The sequence below is a fragment of the Harpia harpyja genome (assembly GCF_026419915.1).
Source record: "Harpia harpyja isolate bHarHar1 chromosome W unlocalized genomic scaffold, bHarHar1 primary haplotype SUPER_W_unloc_1, whole genome shotgun sequence".
Taxonomy (NCBI): Eukaryota; Metazoa; Chordata; class Aves; order Accipitriformes; family Accipitridae; genus Harpia; species Harpia harpyja.
The window spans coordinates 490,673-508,566 of NW_026293183.1; the positions used below are offsets into that span (position 1 = coordinate 490,673).

Genomic DNA, 17,894 nt, shown 5'->3' on the forward strand with positions numbered 1-17,894 from the left:
ATAACATTTCTCAGAAATCTAGTGAATATGTATGTAGAACATGTACTTAACCTGCACAATTAAACCCAACGGTGTGCACGATAGGTGGAACGATCCCCCGTGCATCCAGCGCTGCCAATAAAGAATACCTACTTAATAGTTAATCAAACTATTGAGTTAGTTTCTTTGAATCACTATCTACATCCATATATCTACTAAGGTTCCTTTGGCTCCCCGTTCAGGACTGTCCCTGTGTGGGAGCCGGTTCTTCATGAGAGGCCTCGGCCCATGGTGACCACTCTGGGTGGGGAGGAAGGAAAGGGCCGCCAGTGCCTCGCCGGGAAGCCACTGCGGGGGACACACACACACACAAAGGCCCTTCCTGGCACAGGGGGGGGACACCCAGCTGGACTCAGCCGGGTGGCAGGGGGTTGGGGACAGTGTGGCTCGGCCAAGGGCAGGATCAGGCCCTGGAGGGGCGTGGGGGAAGCCACCCTGGCCTCGCTCCATCCTGCCCCACCCTGCTTTGGCGCCCGGATCTGGCGCCTCGTGGGACACCTTGTCCCCCCACCCCCGGCACTGGAAAATGGAGGGGGGAACCCGGGATACGGCCACCCCCCCCCATCCCACTTGCTGCGCACCACTCCCAGAGCATCATCACCCACTGCTGCGATGAGCTTGCTGGGTCTCAGCGTATCCTGGTGGGGGCCATGGATGAGGCCACTGTGTGCTCCCCGCCCCCCCCCCCCCCCCGTGTCAAAAATAGGCGAGTGCTGGATCTGGCCAGGAAGGAGCGAGGGCTAAAAATAAAAGTGGCCCCAGCGCAGCCGCAGCAGGATCGGGGCCAGGGTCACTGTCCCCCATGCCATGGGAAGGGGACAGCAGCGGCAGGGGCGGAAGTGGCAGCACCAGGCAGGGGCAGCGGGAAGGGACGGGGTGGCCCCTGTGCAGGGATGGGGCATGGAACGTCATGCAAGGGGAGGGTGGCATGGGAATGGGAATGTGGGGACAGGGATGGGACCATGCCCAGACACATGGGGAGAAGGATGTCACTGTGTCTGGATGCATGTGGACAGGGATGGGACCATGCAGGGACACATGGGGACAGAGATGGGACCACACAGGGACACATGGGGATGGATCCCACCTTGTAGGGACACATGGGGACAGGGATGTCACCATGCAGGGACACATGGGGACAGGGACCTGCATTGTCCCCACAGTCCCTGAGTGCATCCCCAGGCATGGGGGGGGGGGGGGGTGTGTGTGATGACACCCACCCCAGGGTGTGCCCAGCACATTCTGGCTTGTCCCATGTGCCCAGCCCTGGCGTGACTCACCAGGTGCCTGACATCAAGGCCTTGGTGGAAGGAAGGAAACCACCCCCCAGCAGCAGGGCTGGGGGGGCCAGGGGGACCCCCCCCAACCCAACATGGCTGATACAGCCCCCCACAGCACCCAGCTGGGCAGGGGACCCCCCCAGACTGGGCAAGGACTCCCCAAAGTGGGCAAGGACCCCCCTCCCAACTGAACAGGCATCCCCCAAACTGGGCAAGGACCTGCCTCAAATTGAGCAGTGTACCCCCAAACTGGGCAAAGACCACCCAAACTGGGCACAGACACCCTCCCAGCTGGGTAATACACCCTCCAAACTGGGTGAGGACCCCCCCACCCACCCCTGGTCTCTTGGTCACCCGCAGGGCTGCAGGCATGGAGGCAGGGCTTGAGGGGTCAGGGCGTGGCTTGGAAAGGTGTGGTCCTTCATAACCATGGCTGCAAGGCCCACCCATCTTTACAGTTGATTGGCAGGCAGCTGGGCCAATGGGGAGACATCCCCCACAAGCTCCAGGTCCCCAGGGATCTCTGGCCCATGGGCTCCTTGTCCCCCTGCAGCTCCCTGACCCACAGGCTCCTCATCCCCAAGGATCTTCATGTCCTCAGGAACCATGGAATGGTTTGGGTTGGAAGGGACCTTCAAGATCACCCAGTTCCACCCCCCCCCCCCCGCCATGGGCAGGTACACCTTCCACTAGACCAGGCTGCTCAAAGTCCCATCCAACCTGGCCTTGAACACTTCCAGGAATGGGGCATCCACAACCTCTCTGGGCAACCTGTTCCTCACCACCCTCACAGTGAAGAACTTCTTCCTTACATCTAATCTAAATCTACCCTCTTTCAGTTTAAAGCCATTACCCCTTATCTTATCACTACCTGCCCTTGTAAAAAGTCCCTCTCCAGCTTTCCTGTAGGCCCCCTTTAGGTACTGGAAGGCTGCTATAAGGTCTCCCCGGTGCCTTCTCTACTCCAGGCTGAACAACCCCAACTCTCTCAGCCTGTCCTCATAGGAGAGATGCTCCAGCCCCCGATCACCTTCATGGCCCTCCCCTGGTCCCCACAGTTCCCTCTCCTCAGGGACCCCTCACCCAAGGGCTCCACATCCCCAGAAGCTCCCTGTGGCACAGGCTCCAGCATCTCCATGGCTTCATCACCTTGGTACTCCCTGTCCCAATTTGTCCCCAAAGACCCACAACCCTTGGGCCATGTCCCCAAGGACACCATGGACATGTACTCCTCAACCCACAGCCTCCATGTCCCCAGAGGATCCCCAATCCATTTCCTCCACAAGAATCCCTTGGTGCCATAGGTCCCCATCTGGTGCCACCCTTCCAGCAAGAAAGAAGAGACATAGGGCCAATCCAAAGCTGCTTTATTGGCCACATTGGGATGGGTTGAGCATGGATGCAGGGGCTAAGCTGGCCCCAGAACAGTCACAAATACAGCACAGGCAATAATAATAATAATAATAATAATAATTAAACATCTCCCAGGGGCTGGCAGCCCCACGCAACAACAAAAAAAAAAAAATATATATATATAAAAAAATAGAGAGAGAGGACAGAGTCAACGCTGGCAAAGCTTGGTCACAAGAGAGGGATGGTGCAGGGTTGGGGATGCTGGAGCCACCGGCAGGACCCGTGCAGGCAGGGTGGATGGGGCAGAGCCATTCACAGTTGGGTGGGGGACAAGCAGGATAGGAATCCACCCAACATTGTGGGTGCTGGAGAGGTGACCTGGAGGCCCAGCATCAGCAGCAGGGCTGGAACACCCAAGGGGAATGGGGACATGGAGCGTGGACACCATGGGGGGGATGGAGACAACACATGGACACCCCAGCCCCAGGGTGATGGAGATTTGGCAGGGGCACCTCCAAGGTGATGGAGAAGCTGCAAGGACCCCATGGGACAGTGCAGCTGTGGCACAGACACCTCTAAGGTGATGAAGGTGCCACAGGGACTATCCAAGGGAGATGGAGATGCAGCATGGACACCTCTAGGGTGAAGGACATGCCACATAGACATCCCCCCCCCAGGATGATGGAGATGACAGACATCTCCAGTCTAACAAATGACATGGGGACCTTCCTGGAGTAAGGGAGATACAGCATGGCCATCTCCAAAGTGATGGAGATGGCACAGGGACCCCCCTCAGGACAACAGAGATCAGACGCAGACACCTCTAAGGTGTCATAGATGCCACATGGATCTTCCTGGGGTGACTGAGATCAGGCACGGACATCTCCAAAGGGATGGAGATGCTGCACAAAGCCTCATGGGGTGGTGTGGATCAGGCACAGACACCTCTAAGGCAATGGAGATGACAAAGGGACCTTCCCCGGGTGGTGGAAATTGGGCAGGAACATCTCCAAAGGGATGGAGATGTTGCATGAACCCCCATGAGATTATGGGGATTGGGGACAGACACCTCTAAAGCAGCTGGGATGCTGCAGGAACAATGGAGACACATCACAGACACCTCCAACACACCAGCCCCATCGCTGACACCCCACATCCAGGTGCCAAAGCTGCCCTTCAGTCTCACCAACACCCCAACCCCTGGGCCAACCAATCAAAAAAAAAAAAAAAAAAAGGGGAGGGGGAAGGGAAGCCAAAAACCACAAAAAAAACCACCACCCGGGGAGGGAGGAGATGCCAGTTTTTGGGGGGACCCTGTTCACAACGCGAGGAGCGAGGGAGAATTCAAGGAGTCCGAGGACTGGTCGCTGCTGCTGCTCCGCTGATGCAAGGCTCCACAGGTGGTTCCCTCTGGGTGGGTGAACACAAACGAAGACGTATAGGATGGGTTAGGTGGCCCTGAGGGGACCCCGGGCACGAAGCAGCAGCTGGGGAAGGGGCCCTGGGCGCTCGGCTGGAACAGACCCGGGGGTAGGAAGGTGACGGTCCCCGCCGGCTCTTCCTTGCCCAGGGTGCTCACCTCGGCGGGGCCGGCACCCAAGGAGCTGACATCCTCAAAGGGGAGCTTGCAGGCAGGGGCATGGGCCACCAAGACGAACTCCAGCCGTTCCTTCTCCTTCTGCAGCTCTGCAATCTCTGACTCCAGCTCGGCTTTCTCCTCCTCCAACTGGTCTGTTTCCTGAGGCAGCAGTGGGGTGGGGTGAGATGGGCTGTGGGGGACACCACTGTCCATTTGTGTCATTGTCCATCCCCCCCCCCCCCCCCCCCCCCCCCCCAGGGACATCCTGGCCTCCAGGATGGGGTCATTCCTCCCTCCAGCATCACTGGCTACCCATACATCCCCCTCTGATGTCCCTTGCTTGCGAGGACAGCATTGTCCCCCTCCAGCATCCCTGGGTGTCCATCTGTCCCCCTCTGATGTCCCCCCTGCTCCCAGGGATGGCATCCTCCTCCTCCAGCATCCCTGTGTGCTCTCCCCCCATGTCCCCTGCTCCTGGGGATGGAATTGTCCCCCTCAGACATCCCTGGGCATCAGTCTGTCCCCTCTGATGTCCCCAGGAGCTGGGGACATCGCTGTCCCCTCTGGACATTGAGCTGTCCTCCTCTGCCATTCCCAGCTGCCAGGAGTGGTCCCCTTCTCTGATGTCCCTGGTTCTTGGGACATATCATCCCCCCTCCAACATCCCTGGGCATCAGTCTGTCCCCTTTGATGTCCCCAGCTCCCAGGGACAGTCTTGGTCCTCTGTAATGTCATCATCCCCGGGGATCAGACTGTCCCCCTCCAAGGTCCCCAGCTCCTGGGAACACCAACACCTCCCTCCAAGGTCCCTGGGTCCCCAAGATCTGCACCCATAGGGAAACTGGCCTGTCCCCCTCTGATGTCCCCAGCTCCCAGGGACATCATTGTCCCCTTCCAGTGTCCCTTGATCCTGGGGACACTGTTGTCCCCATCCAACATCCCCAGCTCTTCAGGGCATGCACCCATAGGCATCCATCTGTCCCTTCCAACACAACCAGGTCCTGGGGACATCAACCCCTCCAGTGTCCCTTGGTTCTGGGGACACCACTGTCCCCCTCTAGTGTCCCCAGCTCCCTGGAATCAGGGTCTACAGGCATCAGTCTGTCCCCCTGTGATGTCCCCAGCTCTGAGGGCATCATCATCCCTTTCCAGGGCCTCTTGGTCCTGGGACACCACTGTCCCCATCTAATGGCCCCAGCTCCCCAGGATCTGCATCCATAGGCATTACTCTGTCCCCCTCAGACATGTCCAAGTCCTGGGAACATTGTCATCCCCTTTGTGTCCTTTGGTCCTGGGGACACCACTGTCCCCATCTAGTGTCCCCATCTGCTCCTATAGGCATCAACCTGTCCCCTTCCAACAAGCCCAAGTCAACCATCCCCTTCTGATGTCCCCATGACCTGGGGACACCACTGTCCCCAAATGTCCCTGGGGACCTGCCCCCATAGACATCAATCCATCCCCCCCATGATGTCCCCAGCCATTGGGGACATTGCCATCCCTTCACCATCCCAGGGAGCCACCACTGCCTCCCTCAGACACCCCCAGCTGCAGTGACACTGCCATCCCCAGCGTGTCCCCAAGCACTCACTGCCTGCAGCCGATCCGTCAGCTCCCGGCGCCGGTTACGGCACTTGGCTGCTGCCAACTTGTTCCTCTCCCGTCGCACCCGGCGCTTCTCCTCCTCCTCTGGCGTCAGCTGCCAGAGGGACAAGACTATTAGCCAGCTGCCACCCATGTCACCAAGGTCCCACCACCCTCTGGGTTGCCCCCCCCCCCCCCCCCCCCCACTCAGGGGATAGGAACACCACTCACCGTCTCCTCACAGCTGTGCCGGGGACGGGCACGAGTGGGACGTACTGACGGTGCCGCCGGCCCTGTGGCAAAGGCACCCATGCCCGGCGTAGAGTAGCTGGGTCCTGGGAGATCGTAGGGATCGACAGGAGGGGGGTGCGCCATGGGTGCCCCTAGCGGCTGCGACTGGGCCACTGAGGAGATGAGGGTGGGCTGCACCAGCCACTGCAGGTCCTGGCTGGTGGTGATGGCCGTCACTGTGGGCACGAAGGAGCCGGGCATGTCCCCCAGGCCGCTGCACTCCTGTGGAGATGGCGGGGGGGTTAGAACCTGCCTGGCAGCACCTATGGGAGGGCTGGCACTGCCACCCTCCCACCCTGCACCATGGCCTCGTGCCCCTGGCACCGACATGCAACACCCTTGTGTCCCCAGCAGTGACATGCAAGAGCCCCCCATCACTGACACACAATACCCTTGTGCCCCTGGCACCAACGTGGTGCAAGAGCTCCCTGGCACTGACGCACAATGATCCCTGACCTGCAAAAGTTCCCTGGCACTGTTGCATGAGGGCCCCAGCACTTGTGCACTGACATGCAAACCCCCCCACCCCAAGCCCGGCACACGAGGGGTCCCAGGACTCAGCTGAGGGTGCCCCTGTTGTCCCCCCACCAGGGTCACCCCTTGTGCCTCCAGCTGTTTGCAGCTGGCAGCACCCCACCTCACTGCACCAGGACCCCCACTGCTTTGCACCAGGACCTCGCACACTGCTGGGGCACTGAGGGGACCCCCCCAAATCTCACCAGAACCAAAATCCCACATGGAACTCGGGGGGCAGGGGGCCAGCACTGAACTGCCCCCTTTCCCGGTTGCACCGGGACCCAGTGTGTGTGGGCGGGGGTGTGTTGCACCAGGAGGGGCAGGATACATCACTCCCCACCCCGATTTTCACGGGGGGAGTACCTGCACCAACCACAAACCGGCTAACCCCCGGTTGCACTGAGACCCGGGGGGGGGGGGGTGTGTGTGGAAACACTGAAGCCCCCCCCGTTGCACCGGGACCCGGGGGGGCGTGGGGGTGCACTGAACACACACCCCTCCCCCCCCCGGTTGCACCGGGACCCGGGGGGGCGTGGGGGGAATGCACCGACACCCTCCCAGTTCACGCGTGGGACGAGCCCCAGCCGCAGCAGCGCGCCGGCGGCGGGGGGGCGTGGCCCATCAGCGCGGTGGGTGTGGCCACACAGTGAGGGGGCGTGTCCCCCCACGCGCGTCTCCCGCCCCCCTCCCCCGCCTTAGCAACAGGGGGCGGCCACCGCGTTCCAAAATAAACCCGCGCGCGCCGTATGTGCGCCGCGTCATCACGGAGGGTTCCAACGCGTCACGCGTTTACGCACGACCCCGCCCCCTCGGCGCCACTCGCCCGCCTCCCCCTGGCGGCCCGGAGCTCACCTGCGCGGCCGCCGCCGCCGCGGGGCTCCCGAAGGAATCGACCGAGGAGAGGTACTGGGACTCGGCGGAGGGCGAGGAGCTGCAGCGGGAACCCGAGTCGTAGTCACCGGGGAAGCCTTGGTACATGGCCCCAGGGGCGCGGGGGCCGCCCCGCCACGCCAAGGCTGCGGGTCAGGCTACCAGCATCCCGATTTACCGAGCAACCCCCCCCCCCCCCGCTTCTCTCTCCCCCTCGCCGGTTTGGGGTGACGGTTTCGGCGGTCGGGGGAGTCTCTCGGTGCAAGGGTCCCGCTCCGGTCTACCGTCCCGCGGGAAATGCCGGTGCGCGGCTACGAGCCCCGGTGCGCTCGTCCCAGGCTCCGGTTCGCCGGTGCAAAATCTCGGTGCGCTGCTACAAGCTCCGGTGCATCCGTGCCAGACGGCGGCTCGCCAGTACAAAGTCCTGATGCAGCCGTCCCAGGCTCCGGTTCGCTGCTACGAGCCCCGGTGTATCCGTCCCAGGTTCCAGTTCTCCGGTACAAAGCCCCGGTGCATCCGTCCCAGGCTCTGGTTCTCCGGTACAAAGTCCTGGTAAATCCCTTCCCAGGCTCCGGTTCAGCCACTACCAGCCCCAGTACATCCACTCCCCAGCTCCGCCGGTGCAAAGTGCCGGTGACGCTCCCGCCGCTTCCCCCAATCTCCGCTTTTTTATGAATGAACCGCTCACAGCCGCGCCGCCGCTTTATACGGCGGCGCCCCGCCCCCTGCGCTGACGTCACGCCCGCCGCCGCCGCTCCGGGACCCCCGGGACCCCCCCAACACCGCCGTTGCTGCCGCCGTTCTGCGGCCCTGGGAGCCGCCGCCGCCGTTAAGAGGCTCCGCGGCGGGCGGGGAACGGGGGGATCCCTCGCCCCGCCCCTCCGGAGTTCCTGTGACGCAATTAGCCATATATGGGCTTGTCTCAGAGTGTTTGTTTGGTATCCTAGCAATGACGTCACAGGGAATCCCTTCGCCGCCGCCGCCGCCGAAACGCGTATTAATAGAAACGGGCGCCGCGGTTCTAGAAACGGCCTGAACCGTCCGGGGCGACGGTCCCGCACCCCCGGTAACCCCCTCGGTAGCCCCCCCCGGGACCCCCCCCAACCCTGTGACCCTTCCCCCCCCCGGTAACGCCCCCCCGGGACACCCCTCCCCCCAATAACACCCCTCCCCGGGACCCCCTTCCCACCCAGTGACCCCCCGGCATCCCTTTTCCCCCTCGGTAACCTGCCCCCGGTGCTCCTTCCCCACCCGGTAACCTCTCCCTCCCCGGTGACCCCTCCCGTAACCCCCGCACCGGGATTCCCCCCCCAGCACGTGGTGCCGCGGCCTTTGGGCCGTCCCGGGGTGGGGGTGTCCCGGTAGCGGGGGGAGGATGGGGACCAGACTGCAGGGCCCCGGTACCGGAGCAATGGGAACCTCTCCCCGGAGTGTTACGGGGATCGGACTGTAGAGCACCGGGGAGAGTCCCGGTACGGGGGCAATGGGAACTTTCCCCAGGGGCGTCACCGGTACTGGACTGCAGAGCACCGGGGGGTCCCGGTACCGGGGCAATGGGACCCCCTCCACCTCCGGTACGCCACCGGGGCTGGGCTACAGAGCACCGCGGAGTCTCCGGGTGGTGGCACACCGGGGCGGGGTTCCCGGTACCGGGGTGCAGGGACCACCGTCCCCATTCCCCGCACTCCCGGGACGGGCACGGGAGGGGGGCGGTCCGGGTATAGGGGTGTCGGCAACCAGAGCCCCCGGGGGGGTCCCGGTTCCTTTACAAGCTGATGTCACCGGCGGGAACCGGCGCTGAGTCACGACGGGGCCACGGCGACCGGGACGGCGGAGGGGGGCAGTTCTCACGCCTCTTCATTCATTCATTCATTCACTCATTCACACCCCCCGTCTTTCATTCATGCCCCGCCCCCAGCTCGGGGGGGCGGGTCCGGGGGGGTCGCAGCCCGGTTGTCCCAGCCCCCCCCCGCTGCCCCAGGCCCCGGGTGTCCCCGGTCCTGGTGCTCCCCGGTGTCCCCGGCCCCGGGTGTCCCCAGCCTGGGGGGTCCGGCCCCGGTGCTTCTGGTCTCGGGTGCCCCCGGTGCCCCGGCCCGGTGCTCCCGCTGCCGGGCGGCCGCAGCCCTGGGGTCCCGACCAGGCTCTCCCCACTGTCCCCAGCCCCAGTGTCCCGGTACCGGGGTCCCGGCCCCAGTCCCCGGGGTCCCGGCCGGGCTCTCCCGGTGTCCCCATCCCGCCGTCCCGTCCCGTCCCCACGTGCCGCCGCCGCGGCCTGAGTAAACACGGCGCCTGTCACCCCGGCGACGGTGTTCCATGCCCCTGACGTCACCACGTCCGGCGTCCTTTGTTTACGTCGCGCGGCAACCACCGTGCCCTTGGCAACGGGGGGCGGGACGATGCCGGAGGGGGCGGGGTCTGCGCCGCGGGGCTCCTGCGCGTTTCGCGGGGTGGGAGGGGATGCGCGGGGACACGGGGCGCCCCGGGGGGGGACGGGACGGGACGGGGACACCCAGGCGTCCGGGCTCCCCCATTCCCCGGCTGCTCAGTCAGCACTGCCTGACCCGGCTGCGGGGGGCGGGGTAAAAATACCCAGGTGGGGAACCCAGTGCCCCCCCCCCCGTGTCCACTCGTGCCCCCCGTGTTCCCGCACGGCCCCTTGTGCCCTGCTGTGTCCCCCGTAGGTCCGTGCCTCATGGCCCCCTGTGTCTCCTCATGTCCCCCCGTGTCCTTGTGCCTACCCATGTCCCCCTGTGTCTCCCCCCACGGCCCCCTGTTCCCCCCATGTCCCCACATCCCCTGCACAATCAAGCCTGGCTGTCACAAGAGTTTTTATTAAAGTGTGACCCCCCCACGCAGGGGGGGAAGGACATGGGCGGAGACACAACCCCCGCCTCCCCCGAGTGATCCCCCCCACGCAGGGTGGGAGGGATGTGGGGGAACCCCAGCCACCCCCCCCAGTTGTCACCTCGGAGGGGGACAGGGGGTCACTACGGCTTCACTTTGGCACTTGGGAGCTTGGCCTGGATCCTGGGGGCAGATGAGAGTTGGGGGGGCGGGGCACACCAACCCCCCCCGGGGGCACCCCAAGAGCCCCCGGGGGTACCCCTGGGCTTGGTTTGGGGTCCCCAGGGGCAGGTTTGGGGTGCCCAGGGAGGTTTTGGGGGGCAGGGGGTGCCCTCACCTGGCTCGGAGGTGACTTAGGTGGTTCCTCACCAGACTCACGTACTGGTCAATCTGGGCCTAGGGACATCGGGGACATGGGGGGCAACTGGGGACATGGGGGGGGCAGAGGGGTACCCCTCAACCCTCCCCAGACCCCCATATCCCCCTGTGTCCCCTATATCCCCAAGCCTCTCCAGCCCCCCTGTCCCCCCATACCTGGTGGTGCCGGTAGAGCACAGGGAAGGTAAATGCACAGATGACGCCTGGACAGGGAGTACCATGTCACACCAGTCCCTGTCCCCTCCTGTCCATGTGCCACACCCCTGTCCCCTCAAACCCTTGTCTCCAGGCTGTCCCCATACTCTATCACCTGTCCCCATGCTGTCCCCCATCCCCATGCTGTCCCCATCCCTGTGCCATCCCCTTGTCCCCAGGCACTACTCATGTCCCCTACACCTGTCCCCTTGTCCCCCAGCTGTATCCACACCCTGTCTCCATGCCCCATCTGTCCCCTATCCTCTGTCCCTGTCCCCATCCCGTGTCCCTTATCTCCATCTCTCTCCCATGTCCCTGTCCCCCATCCCCTGTCCCCTCTCGTGTCCCTGTCCACATGCCCCATCCATGCCCTGCCCCATCCCATGTCCCTGTCCCCATCCCATGTCCCTTATCTCCCATCCCTCTCCCATGTCCGCTGTCCCCCATCCTCTGCCCCTATCCCATGTCCCTGTCCCCATGCCCACATCCCCATCCCCTGTCCCATCCCCATCCTCGTGCCATCCCTGTCCCCATGCCGTCCCCGTCCCCACTCTGGTGCCGTACCCGCTCCCAGCAGCGTCAGCCCGTTGCAGACAGCCCCCACGTAGGTCAGCAGGTAGAACAAGGCGGCAAACTGCAGCCAGAGCCCGGCGTCACCATCACCCTCACCATCACCACCTCAGGTGTCCCCCATGCCACCAGTGTCCTCGTGCCCCGTGTCCCCAGTACCCCCATGCCCTTGTGCCTGTGGGTCACCCCATGTCTCCTGGTCCCTCAGTGTCCCCTGTATGCCCATGCCCCGGTGTCCCCATGCCCCCAGTGTCCTCCATGTCCCCTGTGTCCCCCACATCCCCCATGCCCCTGGTGTCCCCATGCCCCCAGTGCCCCCCATGACCCCATGCCCCAGGTGTCCCCCATGTCCCCAGTGCCCCCACTGACCCCCATGCCCCTGTGCAGGGTGACGGTCACCTTGAGGGACTCGGGGAGGCTGTGGACAAGGAAGAGGCGGGTGAGGGTGCGGGTGGCAGTGGTGACATGCTGGGCCAGGCGCCGGGCCCAGCGCTGCTGCTCCTCAGGGCTCAGCCCCACGGTCCCTTCCGGCTGCGCCCTGCGTGGGGACAGGGACAGACGTGGGGTGGGGATGGGGGCTGCAGGGACAGCTGTGGGGACGGGACGGCAGGGACAGCCTGTAGGGTGGGGATGGCAGGGACACGCCATGGGGTGGGGACGGGGACCGCAGGGACACCTCATGCCATGCGGATAGGGATGGCAGGGCCACCCCACAGGGACAGGGATGGCACAGGCACCCTGTGCCACAGGGATGGCAGTGCCACCCCACACTGTGGGGACGGTGACAGGCAGGGGATGGCAACGGGAGGGTGATGGCAACGGCCCCATGAGGGTCCCTGGTGTGGCACTCACCGGCAGGGGTGCTCGGGTGGGTGCTGGCGCAGGGCCTGCAGAGCGGCACGGTGCAGGCGCAGGGGCAGGGTGACACCCAGCACAGCCAGCGCCCCGTAGGCACCCACGCTGATGGCACTGAACTGCGCCAGGCACCCCAGGGTGCCCAACGCCCCCACCAGCACCAGCGCCGACTGCCCCGGCGCCCGCCAGTACAGCAGCTCCCACACTGCAGGGACACCATGCTGCGCCCAGGGCTCCCAGGATTTCCTTCAGAGCCCCCCAGTGCTTCCAGTGTCCCTCCAGTGCTCCCCAGTGCCTCCCAGTATCCCCTCCAGTGCTCCCAGTGTCCCTCCAGTGCTCCCCAGTGCCTCCCAGTATCCCCTCCAGAGCCCCCACAGTGCTTCCCAGAACCACCCCAGTGCTTCCCAGCGCCTCCCAGCATCCCCTCCAGTGCCTCCCCGTGTTCTCAGTACCTCCCAATGCCTCCCAGTACTCCCCCAGAGCCCCCTCGTGCTCCCAGTGTCTCTCCAGTGCTCCCCAGTGCCCCCCCCCCCCAGTATCCCCTTGAGCCCCCCAGGGCCCCTCTAGTGCTCTCAGAGCCCCCCCAGTGCCTCCCAGTATCCTCTCCAGAGCCCCCTGGGTACTCCCAGCGCCCCCCCCCCAGCACCCAGCTGTCCCCACCCGAGTGACAGCCGCAGGTGTGGGGAAGGGGAGCACCCACCTCATCCCCCCAGGGTGCCCTCACACCCACCTTGGCCCTCCATGGTTCCCGCGAGTGCTGCTGGGTGGGGGGGGGGACTTTAGCGGGGGGTCACCCCTATTTTTAGCCACCAATCCCGCCCGGACGCCTGGGTCCACCCTGCAACCAGATGCCTGGGCCCTCCCCCCGCCGTGAGTTGCCCCCCCCGTAGTGCCCCGAGGCCCTGATTGGCCGCTCACCCCAGGACATCGGCTCCCGGCGGGCTCGGTGATTGGTCGGGGGGCGCCGGGGGCGGCTCCGGGATTAGGAGGGGGTCCGGGGGGGGCGCGGAGGGGGGCAGGCGCGGGGCACCCCCTGCGGGCGGGGGGGGGGGCCGCGGGTGCTGCTGCTGCGGGAAAGGGGGGGGGGAGTGGGGGAGTGGGCCCGAAACAGTGTCCCGGGACCCTCATGGCCCTGAGCCCCCCCGGGGACCCCCATTGCCGTGAGACCCTCTCGGGACCCTCCCCATGACCCCCAGCCCCCCCCTTGGGTACCCCGCGACCCCCCCATCGCCCCCAGCCCCCTCCAGGGGTGCCCCAGGACCCTTCATATCCCCAAGCCCCCCTTGGGGACCCCCCATTGCCCCGAGCCCCCCGGGGACCCCCCATGACCCCCAGCCCACCCAGGGTGCCTCGGACACCCCCATGGCCCCGAGCTGCCCCCCAGGGACCGCCATCACCCCGACCCCCCCCCATAATCCCCCATACCCAGGCTCATTGGGGTCTCCTCAGTCTCAGGACCCCCCAACTCTAGCAGTGCCCCCCCCACCTCGAGCTGCCCCTCGGGAGGGGCTGGGGGCTCCTCGGGACGCTTGGGGGGGGCCCTAGCAGCCAAGCGGAGGTCCGGCCCCCGGGGGCACCCCCCGGGAGGCCCCGAGCTCAGGCGGGGGGGGGCGTCCGCGACGGGAGTCTCGGCGACAGCGGGGTCCCGGCTCGTTGGCTCCCCTCCCCGCTCTAAAGGCGATGTAGGAGAAGGTGAGTTCCCGGGGGGGTCCCCCTCCCGCCGCCCCGTCTTCATCCTCCTCTTCCTCCTCGGGGGGTTCCGGTGCCGCCTGCAGCTCGGGGAAGTCCGACTCCTCGTTGCCACCTTGGGGGGAGATTTGGAGTTCGAGGTGGGGGGTCGGGGCATCCCCATGCCCCCTCATCCCCAAAGCTGCACCCCAAAATGGGGGGGGCTCGGCCCTGCTCACCCTCTGTGGAGTCCGGTGTGGTGGAGGCCGTGGATGGAGCCTCTTCTGGAGGGGGACAGAGGGGATGGGGGGGTGGGGCCCCCCGCTTCCCTGCCCCCCCCCGCAGCACTCGGGTCCCCCCAGTGCGTGGTGCTCCCCAAAACCTGCTCCTACCCTCCCAGTCCCTATGTCCCCCCCCCGGTACCCCTCTCGGACACGCCCTGCCCCGATGTCCCATCCCCGGTGTCCCTGTCCCCCGGTACTCCCGGTACCCTCATCCCCGGACCCTCCCGGGGTCCCATCCCGTGTACCCCCATCTCCAGCCACTGCCGGTACCCCATCCCCGGTGTCCCCATCCCTGGTCCCTCCTCGTACCCCCATCCCGGTAACGCCATCCCGCTTCCCCCATCTCCAGCCACTCCCGGTCCCTCCATCCCGGTTCCCTCCAGCCCCGGTGCCGCTATCCGCGGCCACTCCCAGTGCCTTATCTCCGGTACCCCCCATCCCCAGCCGCTCCCGGTCCCTCCGTCCCCGGTACCCCATCCCCAGAGCCCCCATCCCCGGTGCCTCCATCCTCGGCCCTCCCGGTGCCGCCGCCCCGGATACCTCCGGACCCTCCCGGTTCCCCATCCCCGGCCCCTCCCAGCGCCCTATCTCCGGTACCCCCATCCCGGTTCCCTCATCCCCGGTCCCTCCCGGTGCCGCCGCCCCTCCCCGTTCCCAGTGCCGGTGCGTACTGCAGTGGGCGAAGCCCAGGACCTGCCCCATGGCAGCGGCCCCCGCATGGGGCTCCCGGTTGCCCTCGGCCCCGTTGCCTCCGGGCCAGCCCCGCCGCGCATCACCGCGGCACCATGGTGGAGCCTGCGGCGGCGGCGGACAAAGGGCGGCGGAGGCGGGGGCGGGGCGGCAGCGGGCGGGGCTCGGGGCGGGGCTGCACCGGAGAGCCGGGAACCGACACCAGGCACCGGCACCGGATACCGGGCACTGGCACCGGGCACCGGAGCCCCCCAGGACTCCCCAGAGCCTCCCAATACCTCCCAGTGCCCCCAGTACCCTCCCAGAGCTCCCTAATACCCCCCAGTGCCCCCAGTACCCTCCCAGAGCTCCCTAATACCCCCCAGTGCCCCCAGTACCCTCCCAGAGCCTCCCCAGTACCTCCCAGTGCCCCCAGTCCCCCGAACTGGAGAGCTTGGGGGGACACCGGGTGGACACGGGCGGGGGTGGGCTGGGAGGGCACTAGGGGTACTGGGCACCCGCCCCTCCTCGGTGAGGCCCACCCGGAGACGTTGGCCTTTTAAGAAGGCGGGGACCACTCCGCCGCCGTTACCGAGAGGGGCGTGGCCTCGTGGGTGGGGGGCGTGGTGGGGCGTGGCCGCGGGCCGGGACCGGCCGGTCCTTCACCCCCCCCCCGCCGCTACCAGAAGGGCCCCGCCTGGCCTCAGCGTGTTGCCGTTGCTGCCAGCATGAGGTGAGCGGCTGGGGCGGGGGGCACCGGGGAACACCAGGAACTGGCACTTGGCGGGTACCGGGAGCACTGAGGGCACTGGAAAGCACTGGGAACTGGCACTGGGAGCACCGGGGACCACCGGGAACTAGCACTGGGGGGGACTGGGAGCACCGGGAATCACCAGGAACTGGTGCTGGGAGTTTGCACCGGGGGCACTGGGAGAACTGGGGAGCACCGGGAACTGGTACCGGGGGGCATCGGGAACTGGTACCGGGGGAACTGGGGAGCACCGGAAACTGGCGCTGGAGACACTGGGGTACACGGGGAGCACCGGGAACTGGCACTGGGGTACACGGGGAGCACCGGGAACTGGTACTGGGGGAACTGGGGAGCACCGGGAACTGGCACTGGGAGCCGCCCCGGTGATGGGTGGGACCCCTGGGGGGGGGGCTGGGTGACAGCGGGGACACCCGACCCGTGGGTTCCCCTCCCCACGGGTGCTGTTCCCCCCTCCCCCCGCCTCAGTTTCCCCGTTGGGGGGGGGGGGTCAGGTCGGTCCTACATAAACACAGCCCCCCCCCCATGGATGTCCTGGTCCGGGGCTGGGGGAGGGGCAGCGCTCGGACGCTGGGTCCTCTCCGCACCCTAAGGAAGTGGGGGAGGGGCAGGGCCCGGACGCCTGGGTCCCCCGTTGAGAAGAGGAAGGAAAAAGGGGGGTAAGGGGATGTTGGGGTGCACTTGTGGGTTGCGTGCTCGGGGGAGGTGGGGGGCAGCGCCCATGGGTGCCCCACGGCTGGTCCTGGGGGTGCCCCGTGCTTGGTCCTCCCCCCACCTCAGGGGGTCCCCACGTGTGGGGGTCCCCCCACCTAGAATTTACCCGTGTGTGTGGGTGCCTCCACCCAGGGGGCCCTACACCCAGGGGGTGCCTGTGCTGGTGGGGGGTTCCCTGCACCCAGGGGGTCCCACACGCAGGGGGTCCCCAAGCTGGGGGGGTCCAGCACCCTGGGGGTTCCCTGATCCCCACACCAGCAGCCCCTGCACCTAGGGGGGTGCCCATGCCAGAGGGTCCTATGCCAGGGGGTCCCACCCTGTGGGGAGGTGCCCATACCAGGGGGTGCCCACCCAGCCTTGCCCGCCCCCCGCAGCGAGACAGTGCTGTGCAGTGCCCGGGCAGTGGTGCTGCTCTACGACGACACCCACAAGCAATGGGTGGCAGCGGGTGGGGGTCCCCAGACCCTCAGCTGCGTCCAGCTCTACCACCACCCCAGTGCCAACGCCTTCCGCCTGGTTGGGCGCAAGATGCAGCCCGACCAGCAGGTGAGGGTGCCCAGGGGGCACCCATGGGTGCAGGGGGGGCGAAGGGGCAGCCCTGGGTGTGGGGCAGCTATGGGGTACCCATGGGTGCAGGGTGCTATGGGGTAACGCTGGGCATGGGGCACCCATAGGAGTAGGGGTTATGGGGGAACACTAGGCATGGGGGGCTATGGGGCACCCATGGGTGCAGGAGGGGCTATGGGGCATCTGTGGGTGCAGGAGGAGCTACAGAGCAATGCTGAGTATGGGGGGGATCTATGGGACACTATGGGTCAACACTGGGCATAGGGTGGGCATAGGGCACCCATGGGTGCTGTAGAGACTATGGGGCAATGCTAGGCATGGGAGTGCTCTATGGGGCACCCATGGGTATGGGGGGGCTCTATGGGGCACCCATTGGGCGCAGGAGGCTCTATGCGTCAACTCTGGGCATAGGGTGAACGTGGGGCACCCATGGGTGCTGTCGAGGCTATGGGCAATGCAAAGCATGGGGAGGCTCTGTGGGGTGTCCATGGGTGTGGGAGGGCTCAGTGGGCCACCCCTGGGTGTGGGGGGCTGGGGGCACCCCTGGGTGCGGGGCTGCCCCCCCACGCTTGTGGGTGCCCACAGGTGGTGCTGAACTGCCCACTGGGACGGGGGCTGCGCTACAGCCAGGCCACCCCCCAGTTCCACCAGTGGCGGGAAGCTCGCCGGGTCTGGGGGCTCAGCTTTGGGGCCCCCCGTGAGGCCGCCCTCTTTGCCACCGCCGTCCTGCGGGCCCTGCGGGCACTGGAGGAGGGTGAGTATTGGGGGGGGGGGGGGTCACTGGGGGCAATTGTGGGGGGCCTGACCCCATGGCCTTGCCTTGTATCTCCCCCCCATCCAGGTACCCCGCTGTCCTGGACGACCCTGAT

At 66.2% G+C, this 17,894-nt stretch overlaps 2 protein-coding genes across 5 annotated transcripts; both read right to left on the reverse strand.

Annotated features, from left to right (window-relative positions):
• Positions 1-2,873: 2,873 nt before the first annotated feature.
• On the reverse strand, positions 2,874-8,060 carry FOSB (FosB proto-oncogene, AP-1 transcription factor subunit). Of its 4 annotated transcripts, none has more exons than XM_052779363.1 (5): positions 7,495-8,060; positions 6,067-6,348; positions 5,843-5,950; positions 4,252-4,410; positions 3,898-4,082 (listed from the first exon to the last, which is right to left on the reverse strand). In XM_052779363.1, the coding sequence occupies exons 1-5, from the start codon at positions 7,618-7,620 to the stop codon at positions 4,017-4,019; spliced, it is 741 nt and encodes a 246-aa protein (XP_052635323.1). In that variant the 5' UTR covers positions 7,621-8,060; the 3' UTR covers positions 3,898-4,016. The 4 variants fall into 4 exon arrangements, with proteins under 4 accessions (XP_052635320.1, XP_052635323.1, XP_052635325.1 ...); XM_052779365.1 differs by having other exon boundaries at positions 3,979-4,082; positions 4,252-4,441; XM_052779360.1 differs by having other exon boundaries at positions 2,874-4,410.
• A 2,267-nt stretch (positions 8,061-10,327) lies between these two features.
• RTN2 (reticulon 2) lies at positions 10,328-15,135 on the reverse strand. The gene is given in 12 exon segments (XM_052779394.1): positions 10,328-10,539; positions 10,694-10,752; positions 10,891-10,937; positions 11,494-11,563; positions 11,899-12,037; positions 12,352-12,561; positions 13,276-13,415; positions 13,695-13,795; positions 13,901-14,116; positions 14,119-14,158; positions 14,262-14,306; positions 14,978-15,135. Coding segments are annotated over 12 exon segments (1,209 nt in total). The 5' UTR covers positions 15,080-15,135; the 3' UTR covers positions 10,328-10,499.
• Positions 15,136-17,894: the final 2,759 nt, after the last annotated feature.